Here is a 27302-nt window from a genome sequence, read left to right on the forward strand (position 1 = left end):
CAGAAGGGCTCAGTTCACTCATTCTAGAAGGTGTTTTTGGTGCTCACTGTGTGCCAGGTGCTGTGTTAGATATTGGATCTAGATTTATCTGATGCCATCTGCCTCAATGTAATCACTCTGCTTCCTTTCTCATACTCCCCTCTCAAAAACAAAACATTTTTAGAATCGGCACCATGTTGTTATAATGAGGCAATTCTAGTGACTCAAACTTTCCAAAGCATCCTTTATTAGTATCTTAACTGTTCTGTTTTCCTAAGTGTCAGTAGATAGCAATGAATTATTACCCAAGGATTAAGTGAGGCACAGATAAAACTAATTTTACAAAATACACTAATTTTGTCAAAATACACTTCTTTAAATCAGACAGATCATGTTACAGATGTGGACTAGATACCTACAGAAAGTAATGACTTTATTATATATTGCTTATAGAACTTTACATTTGTCTAATGCTTTTGTTTTCTGCAAAGTCCTTACTTTTACTTTATTTTCAATTCTCCTTATTTTCTGATTAATATTAAAAATAACTTTACTATGTGCAATATGCAAAAAAACTGCCTTGCAATTTCTGTAACCAGAGAAAACAACTATCAACATATTGTTATATATCCTCCTAGTCTTTTGCTACATACATTCATTATTATTTGTTGTCCATTAACTTTTCATTTTGGCTCTCTGTGTATTCACTGGATAACTTCTGTTTTACATATGTGGATTCCTCTGACACCTGTAAGTAACAATTTGCAGGCCCGTCACCTGAAATCTAGGCTTCTTTAGACAAATCTACCTGGCACCTCAAAAACATCTCCAAACATAAATTCCAAAGATAAATTCATTATCTTCCTCCTTCCTTCTTAAGCTTCCTAGTCTGTCGGTTTTTTACTCTATTCTTTTTCTCCCTCATGCACTACACTGATCATCAAATGTTGCTATGTGCCCCTTCAGTGTGCCCCTTCCCCTAAGCCCTAGTCTCAGATCAGCACAGCCTGCCTTCTTCATGTTAGATTCATCGCAGAGTTAATGAAAAACTAAATGTAGAGCAAACAAAAAGAAGAGAATTTCCTTTTCTGTTGACCTTCGCCTCCAATGACTCCTCACTGACTACAAGGTAAATCCCAAATCCTTAGCAAGCCAGCGAGATCCTCCCATTTTCAAGTCTTCTCTTCCCTCCCAGACCAGAGCCACCGAAAGCAGCAGTGAACTGGGATGCTCTTGACTTGAGGTCTGATGCTCCATCTAGTGGCAGAGAACAACCCTTTGGGATGGGACTGAGAGAAACACGCCAGGTCAGATGCTGGGAGAGCCAGCAAACCTGCCAAGATGAGTTTGTCACCTGTAGTCAAATTTGGAAAGGGTCAAGGAGCCCTGGAATTCCACCTAGAGGTTTTATCTAAGCACTGGGTTCTCCTGAGGAAATGCCTCAAACCTCCAAACCGGTTGCTATCATTGTCATTCTTGAGAGATGGTAAGTTAGAATGGCATTTCTTTGTCTTTGTTTCTTTGTTTTTTACAGTCAGTGTCTCACTCTGCCACTCAGCCTGGAGTGCAGTAGAGCTGTGCACCCTCCAACTCCTGGGCTCAAGTGATTCTCTCACCTTAGCATCCCAAGTAGCTGGGACTACAGGCATGTGCCACTATACCTGGCTAATTTATTTTTTGTAGAGATAGGATCTTGTATGTTGCCAGAGTTGGCTTTGATCTCCTGGCCTCAAGAGATCCCTCTACCTCAGTCTCCCAAAGTGCTGAGATTACAGGTGTGAATTACCGAGCCTGGTCACATTTCTTTACTTATTGCTACCAAATAAAATCACAGGATACTTCTGACCCAATGACTACACTAGTACCTATGTCCTTCCAGAATTTTCTTGAAACTCAATTAAAAACAGAGCATTTATCTATGTATTAATTATTCCTTTCAATGCACACTTAAAGAACACCTGTCATGCTGAAGACACTACACAAAGCGACTATTCTAGGGTCTAAGTCACTCCAGTCTGTACATAAGTAATCAAATACATCCACGATAACAATGCAGAAAGAAGTCTAACCTGGACAGGGACAGGGAGGGCTTCTGGAAGAAATGATGACTGAGCTGGTTCTGTTAGTTAAGTAAAAGTCAGTCAGGTATAGAGTGAAGGGCATTGTTTCAGATTCAGCATTACACATGCAACAGAGTATAACACATAAAAAGGCTAATACAGCAAGAAATCATTTTAAAAGTTGGGGGTAGGGTGGGCTGGGCACAGTAGCTCATGCCTGTAATCCCAGCACTTTGGAAGGCCGAGGTGGGTCGATCATGAGGTCAGGGGATGGAGACTATCCTGACCAACATGGTAAAAACCCATCTCTACTAAAATATATATATATATATATAATACAAAAATTACCTGGGCATGGTGTCATGTGCCTGTAGTCCCAGCTACTCAAGAGGCTGAGGCAGGGCAATTGCTTGAAACCAGGAGGCAGAGGTTGCAGTGAGCCGAGATCATGCCACTGCACTCTAGCCTGGCAACAGAGAGAGACTCCATCCCCCCCCCACCAAAAAAAAAAAAAAGAATATGCTTTGGGGGTGGGCACAGTGGCTCACAACTGTAATCCCACCTACTCAGGAGAACTGCTTGAACCCCAGAGGCAGAGGTTGCAGTGAGCTGAGACTGTTCTATGGCACTCCAGGCCTGGGCAACCAAGCAAGACTCGGTATTTAAAAATACACACACACACACACACACACACACGCACACACACACACACACACACACAAGCTTTGGAAGGCAAGGCAACCAGGATTGCTGGAGGGTAGAACTTTGAGGCAGGAGGACTGCTCGAGGCCAGAAGCTTAATACCAGTTTTATAGTGTGAACCCACAGACCTGGGTATGGTGTCATGTGCCTGTAATCCCAGCTACTCAGGAGATTGAAGCAGGAGGATTGCTCGAGCCCAGAAGTTGGAGGTTGCAGAGAGCTATGATCCTACCACTGCACTCTAGCCTAGGTGACAGTGCAAGATCGAATATCAAAACAAGCAAACGAAAGATATGAAATGCAATTTTCCTTAATCCTCTTCCTCTTTTTGGAAATAAGGGATAATATTTAATATTTTACATTTTAAGAGGAAGTTTATTAATAACAGAAGTATCTTTCCATAGGTTGACAGTTACAGCTTTTATGAAATATTGAATGGCTTTGAGATTAAAAGCATCCATTAAGACATGTAATACATTATACAATCATCTTAGCTCACGGTAAAGCTACATACCACATGCTTTCGGCTGCTGATAGCTCACCTGCCTGTATGCTGGCAACGTCAGCAATGCAGCACTTACTACTACTTCAAGGGTAGTCCCTTTTATCTTTGAACACTGTTGGAAGGTTACATTAAACATGGATACAAGGTATGTCTCTCTGTAACTTTGGCATTAACTAGGACCAAGTTGAGGGCACCCCAGAACAAGATTCATTGCTCTGCGACAAGACCAGATCTCATTCACCATATTTGCAGCATGTTCTCAGTACCTGCCCTCCACTTTCTCTCCCTTTCCTAGCAATCTCAAGTATGTCACGACCTGTATGCCACACCATATGTCTTCCAACACTGTTGGAATATTACATTAAACATGGAGACATAAACACAAGTCTTCCTGTAATTTTGGCATTAACTAGGACCAAGTTGAGGGTGCCCCAGAATAAGTGGCATTGCTCTGCTTCAAGACCACATTTCATTCACCCTATCTGCAGTACGTTCTCAGAGACTGCCCTCAGTTTTTCTCCCTTTCCTAGCAATTCAAGTATGCAATAATCTGTATGCCACGCCAAGTTCTGATTCCTGGTACTCTTAATCTGTTTCATTTATTTGCATTCGCTTTGAAACAAAATCCATGTGTGTATATGATTGAACAGTAGGTATGAGATGGATGGTTCAAGTCAAGCTAGGTATGCCACTTCTGTGAATCTAGTTTTAGATGCAAGGGTTATTCTGAGAAACTATATAACACCATGGACTCACTTCAAGATTCCCTTTAAGACTCTCAAGTGTCTGAGGTCAGGAGTTCAAGACCAACCCGGTCAACATGGTGAAACTCTGTCTTTATTAAAATACAAAAAATTGGCCAGTTATGGTGGTGAGCACCTGTAATCCCAGTTACTCAGGAGGCTAAGGCAGGAGAATCACTTGAACCCGAGTGGCGGAGGTTGCAGTGAGCCGAGACTATGCCATTGCACATCAGCCTAGACGACAAAGCGAGACTCCGTCTCAAAAACAAAAAAACATAAAAACAAAACCAAAAAACTCCCAAGTGTTATTTTTTTTAAACTGACAGATGCTAGGCCATGTCTCTTTCTCCTCCATTTGCTACTGCCCAGCAAATGCCAAAAAGTACATGCATTTCTATTGGCATATTTATGAATATGTCTACATATATTAAGAAAAATATTTCTCATCTAGAGAAAGTGACTCTTCATTAGATAAAAGTTTATGAACACACAATACATGCTGGGCACTGTACTAAATGCTGGGAACACAAATTTAAATGAGACATTATTCTAGTGTGATCCTCTTACACAAGATTATGTATATAAAGCAAGGGCCTGGGGCACATAGCAACTGCTCCATAAACTGTTACCATTATTATGATCAATCACAAGTGATAGTCTTTTAAACATTCTTACAGATTTTTAAAATGAAAATACTGCAGTAATGCCAGGAATACTCACCAATGCTATAATATCTCTTTAGTTCTGTACGCCTGATCTCCTTTAACTGATTACTTTTTCTCTTTTTTTTCTCATCAGTAATATATTCTTCTTCCACAGCAATGTTGCACTTGGCTTGCTCTAAAACTACTGTATTAGCATCTTCCTTCCCAGTATGAGTCCTTGTAGCTATAGCTGAGGCTGCCTCTGCATTTTGTTTGGCTTGTTTTTTCTTTTTCAATCTAGGAAAGAGGGGAAAAAAGAAAAGACAGTGGAGAGATAATTTGCTGGTAGAAATCATATTAATTTCATGCTGCTGGGCTTTGAAAACTAATGAACTCAAACAGAAAACACTTTGGTTATAACACGGTTCATTACATTTATTGTTCTTTTTTCTTTTCTAGTCACTTACAAATTCTTACATGGAGATCTGTGGCCTTTCTTCAACTTGATAGTCAATCCAGTATCTCACAAAATTATTGAGAAGTGCCCTAGGCCTGAGGAAAAATGAGATTCCTCCATAGTCATGAAATGTTGAGTATTTTTAAAAATTACAATAGATGATTATGCTACTAGAATGCTATTTTGGAAGATTATATTTTAAGAAAACGTTTCTGGTTTCAGTGGTACTTTTGGACTGATGGGCAAGCACATTTGTAAAAACAAGTCCTCTGTAATTGGCTCAAATACTGAGTATAAGGTTTTGGTAAGGTGTGAACTGGATCACATCCAAGTAATTCTTTTCCTTTAAACATATGGCAATAGTAATGAAGAGCTGCATTTCCTAAGACAGAAAATGCCATAATGACAAGCCATGACTTTCATTATGATTACTGATAGCTAATTGATTATTAGTTTATATATTTGATGTTACAAATTCTTTATCCTGAGTCATAGATGTGTAAGAGATAAAGTTTATCATAATTCACTAAAAGCCAATACCTCAAAATATTTTCAGTTGACACATCACTCTGTAATTAACTGATGTGCCACTCTGTACTTGATAGTCCTTGAGAATGTTCTTGCCTTACCAGAATTTAAATGCTTTGAGAACAAGGGCCTTGGCCTCTAATATATGTAAATACATACTTCAAAATCATGTCCCTTTTCCCTGTGCCTAGATAGAAAGTATCTAAGGACAGTTAGATTTCTCTTATGCATTTCGGTTTCCTTCACCCTCTTGAGCATGTGTCCAATTTGATGTTGGGCGATGGATAAGGGCATGAAAAATGAGAAATTTAATATTACACTGCATTGCTCTGTGATGCTGAACAAATCATTCTGACACTGTAGAGAGGTCCTTCCCTGAGGCTACAACACTTAAGAGAACTCTGATGTCAGGCTAGGAATTTCAAACCTTGGCTCTGAGTTTTCTTATATCTTAAATGGTGATAATTGTACTACCTTAGGTCTCTAATAGAATCTTTTATTAGGATTAATTGACAAAATGTATGTCAACATATAACACAAACAGAAACAGAAATAGTAAAATATCCCCTAATACAATTGTAAAGACGTGACAACTAAGTATGGTAAGAAAAATGAGACATTCAGCTTTGGAGATAAAAGTCCCACATTCCCACAAGGTTTCAACGAGGCTACTATTTACTGAACACTGAGCAGTCAGGTTCTTAGATATTCATTGGCTAATAAATTAGTATATGGCTTAAGAGACAGAACAGCCGAAGAAAAGTTGTAGATGAATATACTTCCCATCTTTTAGTTTGGCTATCTTTTAATGTTTGTTTAAAAGACTAAAACTGGAAGTCCTAGCCAGAGCGATCAGACAAGAGAAAGAAATTAAGAGCATCTAAAATGGAAAAGAGGAAGTCAAACTATCTCTGCTTGCCAATTATATAATCATATACCTAGAAAATCCTAAAGATTCCTCCAAAAGACTCCTAGATTTGGTAAATTCAGTAAAGTCTCAGGTTACAAAATCAATGTACACAAATCAGTAGCAATGCCATACAGCAACAATGACCAAGCTGACAAATCAAGAACTCAGGGAAAATAAGAGAAGAAAGGAAGAAAGAAAGAAAGAAGAACTAAAAATATCTCTATAAGGAAAATTATGAAACACTGCTGAAAGGAATCATAGATGACACAAACAAATAAAAATGCACCCCATACTCATGGACTAGAAGAATCAATATTGTGAAAATGATCATACTGCCCAAAGCAATCTACAGATTCAATGCAATTCCTATCAAAATACCAACATCATTTTTCACATATTTAGAAAAAATAAATTTAAAATACACGTGGAACCAAAAAAGAGCCCAAATAGCCAAAGCAATCCTAAGCAAAAAGAATAAATCTGAAGGCATCACATTATCTGACTTCAAATTATACAAGGCTATAGTTACCAAAACAGCATGGTATTTGTAACCTGTATAAATGTAGATATATAGACATTGCAGTGGAACAGAATAAAGAACCCAGAAACAAAGCCAAATACAACCAACTTATCTTCAACAAAGCATACAGAAACATAAATTGGGGAAAGGAAACCCTATTCAATAAATGGTGCTGGAAAAACTGAATAGCTACATATAGATCAATGAAACTGCATCCCTTATCTCTCACCATATACAAAAATCAACTCAAGATGAATTAAGGACAACTCTAAGACCTGAAACCATAAAAATTCTAGCAGAAAACTTAGTAAAAACTCTTCTGGGCACTGGCCTAGGCAAAGAATTATGACTAAGACCCTAAAAGCAAATGCAATAAAAACAAAAATAAATAAATGGGACCTAATTAAACTAAAAACTTCTACACAACAACAACAAATCATGAGCGTAAACAGACAACCCACAGAATGGGAGAAAATATTTACAAACTATGCATCTGACAGGACTAATATCCAGAATCTACAAGGTACTCAAACAATCAGCAAGACAAAAGCGAATAATCCCATTTAAATGTGGGCAAATGACATGAATAGATATTTCTTAAAATATATATATATACAATGCCCAATACACATATTCTTTAAAATGCTCTACATCACTAATCATCAGGGAGATGCAAATTAAAACCACAATGAAATACTACCTTCTTCTAGCCAGAATGCCTGTTATTAAAAAGTCAAAAAACAACAGATGTTGGTGTGGATGTGGTGAAATGGGAACACGTATACACTGCTGGTGGGAATGTAAATTAGTACAACTTTGCAGTATGGTGATTTCTCAAAGAAATAAAAGTAGATCGGCCAGGTGCGGTGGCTCACGCCTGTAATCCCAGCACTTTGGGAGGCCAAGGTGGGCAGATCACGAGGTCAAGAGTTCAAGACCAGCCTGACCAACATGGTGAAACCCCATCTCTACTACAAAATTCAAAAAATTAGCTGGGTGTGGTGGCTCGCACCTGTAGTCCCAGCTACTTGGGAAGCTGAGGCAAGAGAATTGCTTGAACCTGAGAGAAGGAGGTTGCAGTGAGCCAAGATCATGCCACTGCACTCCAGCCTGGCGCCTGGTGACAGAGCGAGACTCTGTCTCAAATAAATAAAAGTAGATCAACCATTTGATCCAGCAATCGCATTACTAAGGAAAGGCAGCCATTATACGGAAATGATACCTGCATGTGTATGCTTATTGCAGCACAATTCACAATTGCAAAGATATGGAATAAACCAAAGTGCCCATCAAGTAATGAGTGGATAAAGAAAATGTGGTCTATATACACCATGGACTACTACTCAGCCAGAGAAAAGAACAAAATAATGTCTTCTGCAGCAACTTGGATGGAAATGGAGGTCATTATTCTAAGTGAAGTAACTTAGGAATGGAAGAATCAAGTATCACATGATCTCACTTATAAGTGGGAGCTAAGCTATGAAGATGCAAAAACATACATAGTATAATAATGGACCAGGGGAGGGTAGGAGGTGGCTGAGGGATAAAAACTACATATTGGGTACAATGTACATTACTCAGTTGACCGGTGCACTGAAATTTCAGACTCCACCACTATAGGATTCACCCACATAACCAAAAACCACTTGTACCACCAAAGCTACTGAAATAATAATATAATTAATAATAAATAAATAACCAAAAATCGCCAATCAAACAATTGGAAACTCATAAAAAGGAATTACTTTCATTAAAATATTATTTTCTATCCTCAGATTTTAACCTGTTTTTCTGGTAAGAGTAGGCAGCTCTAGCAAATGCCAGATAATGTCCCTAATAAAACAATTTCTCTTTTGATCAAAATTTCTCCTCTGATCAAAAGCCTTGTGAGACTCAAATTATTCTACAGCAATCTAGATACGACACAGAGATTGTCTTTTTACATTGGGACGTTTATCTATGCAAAGACCTGATTTCTTTCTCCAAAATGATGGGCTGATTCTGATGTATTGGCTAATCAAAAACATGTTTGAGATGAACCTTGTTGCCTCCTTCCAAAGATGATTCCTTCTAGGGAAAAGAGATGTCAAATATCAACATTAGTTCTATGCAGCCTGAGACACGCTGCTTCTCAATCTTCTGACTTTTTCCACTTTAAGTTTATTTAAATGCCCTCATTTCACTGTCCCCACGATAATTAAACTCACTCAGATCTGGGGCATGTGCTTTGGTGAACAGCAGCACTGTTTGAGGACATCTCATTAGAGACTTGTTTTCACACAGGGAAATAACAAAATGGCATACATTGCTTTATTCTTTTTCTCCCTCTTCTACACAATTACTGTCATCACATACAGTCAAACACAATTGTTACTTCAGAAAAAAAGCTACAAAATAGCAATCCCAAAGTTGTTTAACAGTAGAGTACAATTTAATACCTTAGAACTTCTACAATCAGATAACTCTTTTGTTTTGACTAGAATACTCACGAGACTTTTCTCTGGAGGTTATCAATATAACTAGAACATTCTGATCTTGCAACTGAAAATCAGATGTGTTTCTGGAAGTCCTCTGTAAAATCCTTCCTTCCTTCCAAGTATAGAGATATATTTCTAACACTTTTTGCAAAGGGGAATAACTGCCAACCTGAGGAATGTGGTATAGTTAATGTTCAAACATTCCTTTTCAGGGCTTTAATCTTTTAGTCCTTTTTTTTTTCCCATCAGTATCTATCTTGGTAAGATAGTTTCACAGTAAGGATTTGTTATTGCTAACTTAAGATAAACTGAAAAAAAAAAAAAAAAAAAAAGGTCTTGCAGACAAATGAACTCTTATTACTTCATCTAAGCATTTTTCATGACCCGAAATATACATTTTATACTGTGGGCTAAATACATGTGGCAAATCATCTTAAATGATGAGTGACTGAAAAATAATGAAACACATTTAAGATTTAATTGCTGTAAGTACAAGTGGGAAAAAAAAAACCCAAAGCCTTTATTTTGCATTGGTCTTTCTTTAAAATAGATCACAATTACATAAGACAGGTATTTTAAATTACAGTCAGGCCTTGTCAATTCTATCTCCTAATCCTCTCTTTCCCACTCCAATTTACCTTCTCTTCACGATCTCTGCTTTGTCAGGTATTCATCATCTCTGTGCCTGGACTAAGTTTTATAATATTATTTATTTTTCTTCTTTTATTATGAAAACAAAACATATCATAACAGAAAATTTTCAAAGTGCAGAAAAAGAATAAGACTTAGATGCAATGCTAACATAAGAAGCAATCACTGTTTGGGGAACATAATGGAAAAGCCCAAAGAACAGACAAATTGCATTGTGGAGACCTTCCCCAAGGGCAGACGAATGAGGCAATGTGGCTCCACACCAGGATTCTCAGTTTCTTATTTATATCCATCCATAATGGAATATTAAAGAGCTTTTTAATTCTGGAATCTCTTGGCTTTCTTACATTAAAATGGTGTAGGCACTTGTAGAATGCACACACACTTCACTCTTTCCCTACTACCGTCCCAGCCCAGAGTTAGCCGACTGACTATAGAAGTGAGTGGGATGCCCTTGTTGAAGAAATCATTTGTAGCAGCTGAATGAAAACTGGTTTTCTTCTGAAGCTTTTTCTTTTACAAAAGGAAATGAGTTCAGGGCACTGGCAGTAATCAAAGCCAGGGCCTTGGGCAAGTTCCTTTCTTGCATGGCACACATTAGGTACTCGATAAATATTCCTTGAATAAATTGATAAATGAGCCTATGTTCTAATTTGGTTGAGATCTGCTCTCGTACAAACATGCCATTTCACAGCTTTCTCTGATTAGCAGCATGTTTTCCAAAATAAACTCCCATCCTCTCGTTTAAGGTACTTGATTTTAAAAGAAAATATATTAGCTGCACATAATTGAAAATGTATTGAACTACAGACTTCTTTAATTAATATAAAATTCAGTTATATATGACTTTGTTCTTAATTTTAAAATTTGGGATCTATGTGTTTTTGAAAACTGCACCATAGATATAAATACCTTATATGGCACTGTTCAATATGGTGGCCACCAGCCAGTCACCGATAGTTACTACATTTAATTAAAATTAAATTTAAATTTATTCAGTTGTTAAGAAATACATTTCTAGACTCATGTTCTAGTGGTTACTCCATTGGACAACACACAACACAGAATACTTCTATTATCACAGAAAGTACTGGATGATATTGACCTACAGCTATAGATAGTCCTATTTGCAAGAGACTAAAGAGAAGGGCAAAGATACAATATTTAAAACATTAATGAGTATATGCAGAATACATGTGTACAAGGGTACACAGATGCATGCACACACACACACACAAACACACACACACACACACACACACACACACCCCAAAAAAAACAAACAAAAAAAACCTGGCAATGAGAGTTTCCAGAAAAAGAAGGTTATTATCTCAGGGTGGTGGTGAATTTGTGAATTTGTACATTTTAGATTTTATACCATGTACAATAATATATATTATGAATATTTTAAATAGTCTTTGAAATCTCCTACTGTAAGAAAGACTAACACATAAATGTTGTGAAATTTTTAAAACTAAATTTTACTTTTCAAAAACTTAGGACAAGCTTTAAAGAGCTTCCTAAGTTGACTAAGGAACCAGGCACCATGCTATGTACTTCACAAATATTAGCCTATTCTCAAAAACCCAATGAGGTAGGCAGTTTTATCTGTATTCTACAGATAAGAAAAGGAGAGAAAGGCCATTTCCCAAGGTCACAGGGCATAGTTTAGTTGTGGAGCAGGAATTCACAAGCCTAGGTTACAGCCAGCTGCCACAGGGCCTCCCAGAAGCCCCTCTAAATGTATGCTATGGCATATATGTATATCTAGACTTTAAGATAAAATCCACTAGACTCTGGAAATTCTAAAAACTACGTGGGGGCCTAAACATTTAGTGGGTTTCAACGGATTGCACACTCACAGAAAGATTTGAACACAGATTTGGGTTCTGGGCTTGGCTTTCTCTGTAATCAGCTCTGCAACTTGCTTTGGAAATACGATAAACCTCCTGGGACTTCTAAGTAAACAAAAGCAAAAGGCTAACATGATTTTCAAGGTAATAGTTTGTCCTTGGTGGAGAAGAGTAGGAAATGTGTTAAAAGTTGTTTTGATTTTAAAAAAAACAAAACAAAACTATTTTTTAACATCCACCATCCCAAGAGTCTTGCACTTCCCTGTGTTTTCTCTAAGTCTTACATCTGATTACATTTTCCTTCCACTGCAGAACTGCTAGCCCTGGAAAAGTCCAGAGGTCAAGACAGTCAGAACCCCATTCATTTACAAAGGCTATTAAAAGCAAAAATAAAAACAAACAAAAAACCAACCAAAACCAAACCAAGAACAACAACAAAACACTGCTCCATGATTTGGGGCTAATAGCTCCAGGCAGAAAAGTAGAAAATATTAAAATTGACCAACCATGAGGGCAGACCCATGAAAGTCTTCTTTAATACAAAATTTCTCCTTAAAATGACTTCTGTGGGGAAATAGAGTACTAATGTAAAATACGTAGCTATAGCATTATTTCATAAAAAAAAAAAAAAAGATGTAAAACAGTATCGTAGCATGACTCCATTTCTATGGAAAAAACAACAACAAAAAAAAGAATTCCCCAAGACCAACTATATACACATAGATATGTATGTATATAGGTTTGTTGGATGTATGAGAAAAAGGTTGGTCAATGAGTGGGGAGAGAAGAACTTTTACTTACATGTGAATAATACGGTGGTGTTCAATCTTTTGTATGGAAAGCATATATAACTTTTGTAAAATAAGGCTAACAACAAAATTTAATATCTGCAGCTATGGCAACATTTTGCTAACTCTTGTTTAGTGGTTCATTCTTTTTCCCGAGTGCAGCTATCTCAGTAAATTCCTGGACTGCAATCTCACATCATTTTTTTTTTAATCAGATAGAGCTGGTCTGTCTCCCTCAAGGGACCTTCTCTTGGTTCTTGTTTTTGGCTGTTCTGGCTGCAACTTTGTCACTGTACTGCTCTGACCTTCAGAGCCTAAGCTGTTTTTTCCTGGTTGTCTAATTCTAACTTTTACCACCCCCGACAATGGAATGAGCTCAGGTCTTTGAGCAGAAACATTTGTGTTTGGATCTTCTTGTTCCTTTGGTGAGTTACTAAATCTAAGCCTCAGGTTTGTCGTTCTTGACATAAAACTAATAGCCTCTGATGAGTTTTTAATGATGATTAAAGGAATGGTACACAGAAAGCTTACTTTACTATTAAACACAATCTGTGCCTTGTCCCAGGAAGAGCTCAATAACCAAATGTTACAATTTGTTGTGCTGATGCTGTTATTCTTACTTGGGGGTTTCTAAGAATCCAAGTAAATGAGAGAACATATTAAGCACAACATATTTAATACAACAAAGACGGTATATGACAAATGCCAGTTATTAATGCATGTTCATGTCTTTTTTCTCACTCTACATAAATATTAATTGTATTTAACTCTGTTATGAATTTAGTCACCAATACAAAGCCACTTATTATTTCTAGAAGAACATCACTTTTTGAACTCCATTTCGTCATTTCATAGTTTTCCATTTCCACTGAAACACTGACGATACATTACATGCCAAAATTGAGTCAAATTTAAAGTCAAAGGGATAAAAACAGTTAACTCACTTGAAGAAAATTTTCTCTTGAAATTATGGCCACATAAAAACAAAAATTTAAGAGTAATCCCTGGAAAAACCTGTGGATGTTCCTGATTCTAGTGTCAGCCCTGAAGACATGCATTCTTTTTTTCCCTTTTTTCTAATTGTGATGAGATTCTTCCCATTTCTAAAACTGAAATTCATTAGTTAAAATGAAAATACTCCAGCTTCAAAGAACCAACACAGTTAGGAAAAGAGATCCTTTGGCTTTGTGTTCAATAACTAGCAATACATCCTTCAGATGGGTACGCACACACACAATGGCATTTCCCCAGCCTCAAAGAACAACCACATTCTAATAAAGACACATCAACAGAATGCCAATCAGAGGAAACCATAACAATTCAATTTTCCTTTTCTAGGATTTCCTTGTACTATTAAAACAGTGGTGGGTCAGCAGGTCTTAGAAGACTCTTGTAACCAATGAGCAGGGGCCAAAAATGGACAAAACCAAATTCTCACTCTTTCAGAGGTGCCTTGGGCTGGGACATTTCAGAAAAGCTTGTAAGTACCTCCCAGTACCAGGATCACAATGACACTGCTGCAAAATGGATGCATATTGTGTAAAATGTCTACATTGTATTTATAAAACAAAACAGGCTTTTGTTGAATGTATACATTGCCCTCCGTGAGAATTTGGTCCCCTTTTCTAAAAGTCAGAATGCTGAGTCAGAGCCTAAAACTAATTTAGAGAAATTGATGGTACAGACAACGGTAATATATATCTCTGCTATAAACTAAGGAAGGGAACCAGAAAAGGGAACTGGCTCCAGGTAATAAGAGAATTGTGTTGTGCTAAGAGTTACCAACAAAGTCCTACAAATATATTTAAATATTAGGAATTTTACTACTTATCAACCAAGAATAAGCTGACAAACACTGCAACTCAGAAGTTAATCAAATTCAGCAAATAGAAACCTAAAAAAAGTATTTGGAAGTTGCTGATTCTCTTTTGATTTACAATGATATTATGCACATAGCTTATTTAACATAGTTAAACTGACTGGATGTATTAATTACCTATGGCTGCTGTACCAAATTACCACAAACTTGGTAACTTGACACACATTTATTTTCTTATAATTCTGGAGGTCAGAAGTCTAAAATCAGACTCACCAGACTGAAATCAATGTCCACAAGCCATCCTCCCCATGAGAGATTTTCCTTGCTTTTTCCAGCTTCTAGAGCTAGAATCCTGGTAGCCCCTTCCTCCATTTTCAAAGCCAGCTGCACAGCACACTGCCTTCTCTGTAGTCAAATCTCCCTCTTATGTGGACACTTATGATTGTATATAGGACCCATCCAGATAATCCAAGTTAATCTCTCTATCTCAAGGTCCTTAATCATATCTGAAATACCTCTTTTGGCATAAAAGGTAACATTCTCAGGTACCAGGGATTAGGAACTGGCTATATTTGGGGGTCATTATTCAGTCTATCACACTGACTAATTTAGCTTTTATGTTACAAATAATTGTAAACTGAGCATCATTTCACATTAGTGTCTCAGTGTCTATGTCTAAATCATTACGATCCCTATTCAATTTATTGTCGATGCTACTTGAAAAAATTCACTGTCGGCAGTGACTAGTAATAAACAAATTTCTAAAGCTAAAGCAAAAAGGTTTATTCAGGACTACCCTGAAATCTGCAAGGAGAATATTACAGATGTGAATACTTAATTTATGTTGGATGACTTCAAAACAGCCTCTTGGAGGTGGGGTATTGGAAGGAAAATTTTAACAGGTAGGATTTCTAGAGTTAAGTCTCATTTTCATATCTAATTACTTAGATCTGCACTAAAATCAGTAATCACTGTTTATAATTGCTTACACAAAGCTGTTATAATCCCTTACAAAGCCAAGGAAATCTTCCAAAATATATTTTTAAAAATTTTGCTAGAACTCCTTAGTAAAGAAAACTTACTATTATTTAGAAATTTTTTTATTCAAAATGAACTGTATTCTCTGGCTACTCAATGAATCTTATACAAAGCAGCATTGGCATACTTTAGTGACACATATATTTTGCTACAACAGCAATACATTACAATGACATGATTCCAGAAGAACAGAAAATGGTTCTTTTCTCGAATATATTTTAGTCAAACACAAAGCATAGTATCTTGAAAAGAATCTCAAGCAAGCACAAACTCAAAAATGCCACAGATTCAGGCATCCAATGCCACAGATTCAGGCATCGATTTGTGTGTGTGTGTGTGTGTGTGTGTGTGTGTGTGTGTATAATTGCACTTTAGATTCTGGGGTACATGTGCAGAATATGCAGGATTGTTGCATAGGTACCTACCTGGCAATGTGGTTTACTGCCTCCATCTCCTGGTCACCTACATCTGGCATTTATCCACATCATCCCTCCCCAACCTCCCTATCCCATACTGTCCCTTCCCGATACCTGCAACAGACCCCAGTGTGTGATGCCCCCACTCCCTGTGTCCAATGTGTTCTCACTGTTCAACACCCGCCTATGAGTGAGAACATGCAGTGTTTGACTTTCTGTTCTTGTGTCCATTTGCTGAGAATGATGGATTTCAGATTCATCCAAGTCCCTACAAAGGACACAAACTCATCGCTTTTTTATGGCTGCATAGTATTCCATGGTGTATGTGTCACGTTTTCCTTGTCCAGTCTATCATCGATGGGCATTTGGGTTGGTTCCAGGTCTTTGCTATTGTAAACAGTGCCACAATGAACATACGTGTGCATGTGTCTTTAAAACAGAACGATTTATAATCCTTTGGATATATACCCAGTAATGGGATTGCTGGGTCAAATGGAATTTCTATTTTTAGATCCTTAAGGAATCGCCACACTGTCTTCCACAATGGTTGCACTAATTTACACTCCCACCAACAGTGTAAAAGTGTTCCTATTTCTCCACATCCTCTCCAGCATCTGTTGTCTCCAAATTTTTTAATGATTGCCATTCTAAGTGGTGTGAGATAGTATCTCAACGTGGTTTTGATTTGCATTTCTCTAAAGACTGGTAATGATGAGCATTTTTTCATATGTTTGTTGCCCTCACATATGTTTTCTTTTGAAAAGTGTCTGTTCATATCCATCACCCACTTTTGAATGGGTTTGTTTGTTTTTTTCTTGTAAATCTCTTTTAGTTCTTTGTAGATTCTGGATATTAGCCCTTTGTCAGATGGATAGACTGCAAAAATTTTTTCCCATTCTGTTGGTTGCCGATTCACTCTAATGATTGTTTCTTTTGCTGTGCAGAAGCTCTGGAGTTTAATTAGATCCTATTTGTCTATTTTGGCTTTTATTGCCAATGCCTTTGGTGTTTTAGTCATGAAGTCCTTGCCAATGCCTATGTCCTGAATGGTTTTGCCTAGGTTTTCTTCTAGGGTTTTTATGGTGTTAGATCTTATGTTTAAGTCTTTAATCCATGTGGAGTTAATTTTAGTGTAAGGAGTCAGAAGTGGTCCAGTTTCTGCTTTCCGCATATGCCTAGCCAGTTTTCCCAACACCATTTATTAAACAGAGAATCCTTTCCCCACTGCTTGTTTTTGTCAGATTTGTCAAAGATCAGATGGTTGTAGATGTGTGGCATTGCCTCCAAGGCCTCTGTTCTGTTCCATTGGTCTATATCTGTGTTTTGGTACCAGTACCATGCTGTTTTAATCACTATAGCCTTGTAGTATAATTTGAAGTCAGGTAGCATGATACCTCCAGCTTTGTTCTTTTTGCTTAGAATTATCTTGGCTATGTGGGCTCTCTTTTGGTTCCATATGAAGTTTAAGGTGATTTTTTCCAGTTCTTTGAAGAGGGTCATAGGTAGCTTGATGGGGATAGCACTGAATCTACAAATTACTTTGGGTGGTATGGCCATTTTCACGATATTGATTCTTCCTTTCCATGAGCATGGAAGGTTTTTCCATCTGTTTGTGTCCTCTCTTATTTCCTTGAGCAGTGGTTTATAGTTCTCCTTGAAGAGGTCCTTTATATCCTTTGTTAGTTGTATTCCTAGGTATTTTATTCTTTTGGTAGCAATTGTGAATGACAGTTTGTTCTTGATTTGGTTCTCTTTAAGTCTGTTATTGGTGTATAGGAATGCTTGTGATTTCTGCACATTGATTTTGTATCCTGAGACTTTGATGAAGTTGCTTATCAGTTTCAGGAGATGTTGGGCTGAGACAATGGGGTCTTCTAACTATACAACCATGTCGTCTGCAAACAGAGACAATTTGATTTCCTCCTTTCCTAATTGATACCCTTTATTTCTTTTTCTTGCCTGATTGTTCTGGCTAGAACTTCCAATACTATATTGAATAGGAGTAGTTTGAGAGGGCATCCTTGTCTAGGGGCAGATTTCAAAGGGAATAATTCCAGTTTTTGCCCATTCAGTATGATATTGGCTGTGGGTTTGTCATAAACAGCTTTTATTATTTTGAGATATGTTCCATTGATACCTAGTTTATTGAGAGTTTTTAGCATGAAGGGCTGCTGAATTTTGTCAAAGGCCTTCTCTGCATCCATTGAGATGATCATGTGGTTTTTGTCTTTGGTTGCCTTTATGTGGTGGATTGTTTATAGACTTGCATATGTTGAACCAGCAGCCTTGCATCCCTGGAATGAAGCTTATTTGATGGTGACGAATAAGCTTTTTGATGTGCTGTTGCAATTGGTTTCCCAGTATTTTATTGAAGATTTTTGCATCTATGTTCATCATGGATATTGGCCTGAAGTTTTCTTTTTTGTTGAGTCTCTGCCAGGTTTTGGTATCAGGATGATGTTGGTCTCATAAATGATTTGGGAAGGATTCCCTCTTTTTGGATTGTTTGGAATACTTTCAGAAGGAGTGGTACCAGCTCCTCTTTGTATGTCTGGTAGAATTCAGCTGTGAACCCATCAGGAACTGGGCTTTTTTTGGTTGGTAGCTTATTAATTGCTGCCTCAACTTCAGCCCTTGTTATTGGTGTATTCAGGGTTTCAACTTCTTCCTGGTTTAGGCTCCAGGAATTTATCCATTTCTTCTAGGTTTACTGTTTTATGTGCATAGAGTTGTAGTAATTTCTGATGGTAGTTTGTATTTCTGTGGAATCAGTGCTGATATTCCTTTTATCATTTTTTATTGCATCTATTTGATTCTTCTCTCTTTTCTTTTTTATTAATCTGGCTAGTGGTCTATTTTGTTGATCTTTTCAAAAAACCAGCTCCTCGATTTATTGATTTTTTGAAGGTTTTCTTGTGTCTCTATCTCCTTCAGTTCTGCTCTAATCTTAGTTACTATTTCTTGTTTTCTGCTAGCTTTTGGGTTTTTTTGATCTTGCTCCTTAGCTCTTTCAATTTTGATAATAGGATGTTGATTTTAGATCTTTTCTCGCTTCTCATGTGGGCATTTATTCCTATAAATTTTCCTCTAGACATTGCTTTAAATGTGTCCCAGAGATTCTGGTACATTGTATCTTCGTTCTTGTTGGTTTCGAAAAACATCTTTATTTCTGCCTTCATTTCATTGTTTACCCAGTCAACATTCAAGAGCCAGTTGTTCTGTTTCCATGAAGTTGTGCGGTTCTGAGTTAAGTTTCTTAATCCTCGAGTTCTAATTTGATTGCACTGTGGTCTGAGACACAGTACGTTATGATTTCCGTTCTTTTGCATTTGCTGAGGAGTGAATTACTTTCAATTATGTGGTCGGTTTTAGAGTAGGTGTGATGTGGTGCTGAGAATAATGTATATCCTGTGGATTTGGGGTGGAGAGTTCTGTAGATGTCTATTAGGTTTGCTTGGTCCAGATCTGAGTTCAAGTTCAAGTCCTGGATATCCTCGTTAATTTTCTGTCTCGTTGATCTGTCTAATATTGGTAGTGGATTGTTAAAGTCTCCCATTATTATTGTGTGGGAGTCTAAGTCTCTTTGTAGATCATTAAGAACTTGCTTTATATATCGGGTGCTCCTGTCTTGGGTGTGTATACATTTAGGATCGTTAGTTCTTCTTGTTGCATTGATCCTTTTACCATTATGTAATAACCTTCTTTGTCTCTTTTGATCTGTGTTGGTTTAAAGTCTATTTTATCAGAGACCAGGATTGCAACTCCTGCTTTTTTTTTTTTTTTTTTTTTTTTTTTTTTTTTTTTTCTCTCCATTTGCTTGGTAAATCTTTCTCTATCCCTTATTTTGAGCCTATGTGTGTCCTTGCATGTGAGATGGGTTTCCTGGATACAGCACATCAAGGGGTTTTCAGTTTTTATCCAATTTGCCAGTCTGTGTCTTCTGATTGGGGCATTTAGCCCATTTACATGTAAGGTTAATATTTTTATGTGTGAATTTGATACTGCCATTTTGATGCTAGCTGGTTGTTTTGCCCATTAGCTGATGCGGTTTCTTCACTGTGTCGATGCTCTTTACCATTTGGTACATTTTTAGAGTGGCTAGTACTGGTTGTTCCTTTCTATGTTTAGTGCTTCTTTCAGGAGCTTTTGTAAGGCAGGCCTGGTGGTGATGAAATCTCTGAGCAATCGCTTGTTCGTAAAGGATTTTATTTCTCCTTCACTTATGAAGCTTAGTTTGTCTGGATATGAAATTCTAGATTGAAAGTTCTTTACAGACATTGAATATTGGCCCCCACTCTCTTCTGGCTTGCAGGGTTTCTCCAGAGAGATCCGCTGCGAGTCTCATGGGCTTTCCTTTGTAGGTAACCCAACCTTTCTCTCTGGCTGCCCTTAGCATTTTTTCCTTCATTTTAACCCTGGTGAATCTGACGATTATGTGCCTTGGGGTTGCTCTTCTTGAGGAATATCTTTATGGTGTTCTCTGTATTCCTGGGCTTGAATGTTGGCCTGCCTTTCTACATTAGGGAAGTTCTCCTGGATAATATGCTCAAGAGTGTTTTCCAGCTTGGATTCATTCTCTCTGTCACATTCAGGTACACCTATCAAACGTAGATTAGGTCTTTTCACATAATCCCATATTTCTTGGAGGCTTTGTTTATTTCTTTTCACTCTTTTTTCTCTAATCTTGCCTTCTCGTTTTATTTCATTAAGTTGATCTTCAATCTCTGATATCCTTTCTTCTGCTTGGTCGATTCGGCTACTGAAACTTGTGTATGCTTCACAAAGGTCGCATGTTGTGTTTTTCAGCTCGATCAGATCATTTATATTCTTCTCTAAACTGTTTATTCTCATTAGCATTTCATCAGACCTTTTTTCAAGGTTCTTAGTTTCTTTGCATTGAGTTAGAATGTGTTCCTTTAGCTCAGAGAGGTTTGTTATTAGCCACCTTCTGAAGCCTGTTTCTGTCAATTCATCAGACTCATTCTCCACCCAGCTTTGTTCCCTTGCTGGTGAGGAGTTGTGATCCCTTGGAGGAAGAGAGGCATTCTGGTTTTGGGTGTTTTCATCCTTTTTGCGCTGGTTTCTTCCCATCTTTGTGGTTTTATCTATCTGTGGTCTTTGTAGTTGGTGACTTTCAGATGTGGTCTCTGAGTGGATGTCCTTTTTGTTGATAATAAAGTTATTTCTTTCTCATGTTTAGTTTTCCTTCTAACAGTCAGGCCCCTCTGCTGTAAGACTGTTGGAGGTTCACTCCAGACCCTGCTTGTCTGGGGATCACCTGCGGCCCCTGAAGAACAGTAAGGGTTGTTGCCAGTTTATTCTTCTGTTATCTTCATCCCAGAACGATACCCACCAGATGTCAGCCTGAGTTCTCCTTTATGAGGTGTCTCTTTGGATACATGGGGGTCAGGGAGCTGCTTGAGGAGACAGTCTGACCATTATAGGAGCTCAAGTGCTAAACTGTGAGCTCTGTTGTTTCATTCAGAGCTGCTGGGCAGATACATTTAAGTCTGCTGCAGTGGAACTCATAATCGCCTTTTTTCCCAAGTGCTCTGTCCTGGGAAGGTGAGGCATTATTTATAAGTTCCTGATGTGCTACTGCCTTTTTTCAGAGATGCCCTGCCCAGCTAGGAGGTAGCCTAGTCACAGTCTGCCTGCAGACGTGTTGTTGAGCTGCCCTGGGCTCTGTCCAGATGCTGTGTGAACTTCCTTGCAGTTTTGTTTATAGAGGTACAGTTAGAACTGTCTTGGTAATGGCGGTCTGCGTCAGTAATGGCGGACTGCCTCGGTAGTGGTGGACTGCCTCGGTAATGGCAGATGCCCTTCCCCCCACAGAGCTGGACTGTCCAGGGTCCAGCTGTGCTTGCTGTCAAACTCTCAGTCCAGAGCGATTCAGATTGCTGGTCTTTGTGGGGGTGGAACCCACCAAGCCAGATCACCTGGCTCCCTGTTTCAGCACCTTTTTTTCAGTTGAACGGGTGACTCTTTCTCTCAGGTGTTCCAGGCACCAGTTGAAACAGCTGACCAGATTTTTTGAGTTTTTGTGTGGAGACCCACTGCGCTGGCTGAAACAGCTGTGCTGGAAACTTGTAGCACTTTTCAGCCTGGGAATCTCCTGGTCTGTGGGCAGTAATAACTCATTTGGAAATGTGGTGATCACTCACCCTCTGCATTGGGAACTGCACTCCAGAGCTGTTTCTATTCATCCGTCTTGGATCAGCTCCCCTGGCATCCAGTTTTAATCTACTTTCCTGTTAACTACTTAAACTGTAGAAACACTATGGAAAATAAAGGTCAAAATACAGAATCTTGAAAATAATCAGTTTAGTATATAAAGTAAAGCTCTATTGATACCCTAGTAAGAGAAACATAGTTTATAATCAGCAGAAATGGCCTAACAGAAAACAATTATAAGTTGCATAAAATTAGAATATGTTCTAGCCTAACTTCTCTCTCTCCTTCCAACTTTAAAAAAATACTCGATTATAATCTGATATTGCTTTTGAACAATTTTAGACATACATATACTTAACCCTTTTATGATAATATACTTTCATTGTCATAAACTAGAAGTGACTTCATAAATCATCCTGTCATTATAGGTACTTTCAGACAGAATAATCCAATATCAGGTATGAAATTTTAAAACTTGTTTTGGCAGATGCTCTCAATTTAGTTGGTTTACATCCAACATGTCCATTCAACACCTTAGAGGTATTTTTTCCAATTGCTACATGCTGGTTACTGCTTGGGAAGTGACATTGCTCAAACCAGAATTCCTGGGGTGGGAGACTGATTAGTACCTACTCTAATTTTTTTTCCTTCTAAAGTTAGTGCAGAACTATGAGTCCGGATAATGTATTCAGATGTAAAGGCAAACCCAAAATAGATTTTGAAGAAAAATCTTGGCCTTGCTTTCATCATTCTGAAGGCCCATTTCCATAACAATGATCATCCAATCACAAGATGGTCTTGGGCAGGCTCTCCAAAAAACCCCAACAATGGCCATCTCTCAAGTTACCAGTTTGATTTTAGCCAACCACAAAGAACACCTGTGGTATAACAAAAAAATAAATAAATATAATCATGCCTTACTAAACAATGGGGATACTTTCTGAGAAACGTGTCATTAGGTGATTTTGTCATTACACAAATATTATAGAATATACTTAGTACAAGCCCACATAGAATAGCCTATGACACACCTAGGCTACATGGTATAACCTACTGCTACTAGGCTATAAAACTGTATAGCATGTTACTGTACTGAATACTATAGGCAGTTGTAACACAATGGTAAGTGTTTGTGTATCTAAACAGGTGTAAAAACATAAAAGGTAAAAGAAAAATATGGCATTAAAAAAATGGTGGCCAGGCATGATGGCTCAAGCCTATAATCCCAGCACTCCGAGAGGCCGAAGCGGAAGAACTGCTTGAGCCCAGGAGTTCAAGACCAGCCTAATCAACATTGCAAGACCCTGTCTCTAAAATTAAAAAAAAAAAAAAAATTAGCCAGGCTTGGTGGCATCCTGAGTAGTTCCAGCTACTCAGGAGGCTGAGGTGGTAGGACCACCTAAGCCTGGGCAATAGAGCAAGACCCTGTCTCGAAAAAGAAAAGAAAAAAGGATACACCTGTATAGGATACTTACCATGTATGGATGTTGCTCTAGGGGAATCAGAGTGAGTGGTGAGTGAATGTGCTTACTGTGCTCTACTGTAGACTTTATCGCTGTATACTTCAGCTGCACTAAAGTTATGTAATCTTTTTCCTTATTCAGTAATAAGTTACCTTAGCTTACTATAACTTTTTTACTTTACCAGTTTTTAAATAACTTTTTGATACTTAGCTTAAAACAGAAACATATGGTACAGCTGTACAAAAATCTTTTCTTTGTTTGTTTTTGTTATTGTTTTTTAAGACGGGGTTTCACCATGTTAGTCAGGCTGGTCTCGAACTCCTGACCTCATGATCCACCCACCTCAGCCTCCCAAAGTGCTGGGATTACAGGCGTGAGCCACTGTGCCTGGCATATTTTCTTTATATGCTTATTCTTTAAGCTTTTTTCTATTTCTAAAATTTTTAACTTTTTTATTTTTTCAACTTTTTATTAAAAGCTAAGACGTAAACACATCGAGTCTACACAGGGTCAGGAACATCAATGTCACTGTCTTCCACTTCCACATTCTGTCCCACTGGAAGTTTGCAGGGGCAATAACATGCATGGAACTATCCTCTCCTACGATAACAATGCCTTTTTCTGGAACACCTCCTAAAAGATCTGCCTGAGACTGGTCTATTTAACATTTTTTTATAACCAGAAAACACTCTAAAATAATAACAACTAATATAGTAAATACATAAACCAGTAACACAGTCATTTATCATCAAATATTATGTACTGTACATAATTGTCTATGCTATGCTTTTCCACAACTGACAGCACAGTGAGTTTGTTCACACCAGCAGCATCAAGTAATGTGTTGCATGATGACGTTGGCAATGTTACTGGGTGATAGAATTTTTTGGGCCCATGGCAATCTTACAGAACCACCACTGTAAATGAGGCTGGTAATTTATGCAGAACATGACTATACTTGTTCTTTGTTCCCAGGTTTCTGGCACAGACTTCCTAAACACTTGGAATCTCCTTAGTGATAAGAGTGTCTTTTGTATTCTAATGAGATGACTCAAAGTTGTGGAGGGAGGGAAGTGCCTATAGAGAGCTTCTGGATGGGGGACAGTCACCAGAAAGATCCAGCCAGGATTAAGAGGTTGGAACTTTCAGCCCCACCCCACAATCCACTTCTCAAGAAAGGAGGGGACAACAGATCCAGGAAAGATTTAACTGAGAGTCTGACACCTTTATAGGTCTGAAAGAAGCATTTACCGCCTATCCTCTCTGAGGGCTGCTGCCTATGAGGTTTCATCCATGTAACAAGACCACCTTCACAAGGGCCTCCTCTTCTTTCTCTCCCTCTCCATAATCTATCTTGCCAGTATAATATGATTTTTGGTCATGCTTTAAGCCCCCATTATTTCTGTAACCTCAAGATGGTACAGAAGCTTCTGCACCCATCACAGGCTTGAGTAAACACTCCATGGTTCTTCTCGTGCATGTTAAAAAATAACTGTATGCTTCTCTCTTATTAATCTGCCTTTTATGAGTTCATTTTTCAGTGAAGCTTCAGATGGCAAAGGGGAGGTTTTCCTTAGACCCGAGAGAGTTAAGGACTAGGAAGGGCTTTATTATCGGAGGGACTGGCGTGTGTTCTACTTATGAACAGGAAGAAATATGAGAAAGAGTCCCTTTTTAACATCAACCATGAAGTAGTTCTGTATTAGCCATACAACTAATAGCAGCATGCAACTTGCTGTCCCATTTTTCATGTCAATTTATATGTTCCCTGGTCTGAATCTTTCATTTTTAAATAGTATATTGTAATTTTTTTAATAAGGGAGATGAAGAAAAAATATATTAGCATGTAGATGATCTCAGCCGCCTTCCTCCTGCTCCTCTTAAGGGAATTCTATGTTTGTTTGTTTCCTTTTCCTGGTGCTGAGCTTATGAACACAGATGTGAGAAATGAATTACTGGGAGGAGCTAATTTCATTTCATTGGGTAAGCTTCAAAAAGGAGAAAGAGTTTGGAGAAGCAGCCAAGAGACATGGAAAAGATCAGAGAGATGGAGAAAGGATTTAAAAGTTGTATCAAATGTAAGGCATTTATTTACCCCCTTGGATATGTTCTGAAAGGTGAAGTAAATATTTGAATTATTTTCAATTATTTTCTCTGATATACTTATTTCTTTGAATGTGACTTAATGCCGGAATTGGACTAAAGCATGGCTGGTTATACACCAGTGACACACGTGTACTTTTCTGAAGATGCCTTAAAGGTGGAGAATGTATGAATGAATGAATGAGAAACAAACTTCAGTCCCGGAAAGATGAAGCAGGCTAATTTAAGTTATCTGTGTCAAATTTCATAAATTGATATAAACCTTGAATCAGACCATGATACATAGACTTTTAGGCTAATTTCTCAAGTGAAGTCACTTTACACACATACAGAGAGAGAAATCGAGCTTCACTCAACATTAATCTAATTTAAAGAATAATGTAAGATATTTTGTGAGGCGGTAACAATCCAAAGACCTAACATTTCCCCACCACTTGAACACTTTGCACCAAATAGAGAGCTGGAATTTCCTATCATAAACTCTTCTTCATACTTACTACGTCACTTGGCATGCGTAGGTGCAGCCAACTAAGTAATCAACCACCCTCTCCAGTAGCGGACTTTACCAAGAAAGTTTTGCTTTGATTTTATTACATGTTTTTTTTTTTTTTTTTAATTTTTAATGGTTGTTGATAAAAGCCAAGGTAATTTCTCAAAGATGTGTACTTGTTTATATAGTTTTAAATGTCCTGCTCCCAGGCATTCCTTTTGATTTTAATACAGATTATAAAACTCTCTTGAACATTTGTAATGTTGGAATAATAGTCATACTAATTTCCTGTGGATTTCTATACTCCTGCATTAAGCCATAAGAAAACTCAGCTGGATTTTATTTTGGCTGAGTTAAAGACAGCTTTGAAGGAAACCAAAATAGAATGATAACAATATTTTATCAGATGGGGGAAAATAAATGTGTTTATAACTATTCCTAGACTCTGCAGAAGTGTATCAGCTACAGTTCAAATGAAAGCCAAACAAAGGAAAATTTCATTGCTGTTTGTATGGATTAGACCAAAGAATCTTTAATCATCTCCAGCAAAGGGTCCCTTAAAAAGATGGGCTCAGCCAGGCGCGGTGGCTCAAGCCTGTAATCCCAGCACTTTGGGAGGCCGAGGCGGGTGGATCACGAGGTCAAGAGATCGAGACCATCCTGGTCAACATGGTGAAACTCCGTCTACTAAAAATACAAAAAATTAGCTGGGCATGGTGGCACGTGCCTGTAATCCCAGCTACTCAGGAGGCTGAGGCAGGAGAATTGCTTGAACCCAGGAGCCGAGATCGCGCCATTGCACTCCAGCCTGGGTAACAAGAGCGAAACTCTGTCTCAAAAAAAAAAAAAAAAAAAGTGGGCTCAATATTTTAACACATGCATACATTCCAACTTCACAATGGCATGGGCAAAAATGAAAATTCATATTTATCAACCATTATGTCCCTGGCATAACAACTATACATTTTTTAAAGCGCTCTTT

The 27302-nt window shown here is 37.9% G+C and overlaps 1 protein-coding gene across 6 annotated transcripts in view; it reads right to left on the bottom strand.

Annotated features, from left to right (window-relative positions):
• NCOA7 (nuclear receptor coactivator 7) overlaps positions 1–27302 on the bottom strand; it is a 172098-nt gene that overhangs the window by 85180 nt on the left and 59616 nt on the right. For all 6 annotated transcript variants that reach the window (XM_074397511.1, XM_074397512.1, XM_003932388.4 and 3 more), the window contains one exon: positions 4710–4930. In XM_074397511.1, the coding sequence (XP_074253612.1) occupies positions 4710–4930 (221 nt within the window). The remainder of the gene's footprint in view (positions 1–4709; positions 4931–27302) is intronic.

Source organism: Saimiri boliviensis, chromosome 4 (assembly GCF_048565385.1).
Source record: "Saimiri boliviensis isolate mSaiBol1 chromosome 4, mSaiBol1.pri, whole genome shotgun sequence".
In the NCBI taxonomy this organism is placed as follows: domain Eukaryota; kingdom Metazoa; phylum Chordata; class Mammalia; order Primates; family Cebidae; genus Saimiri; species Saimiri boliviensis.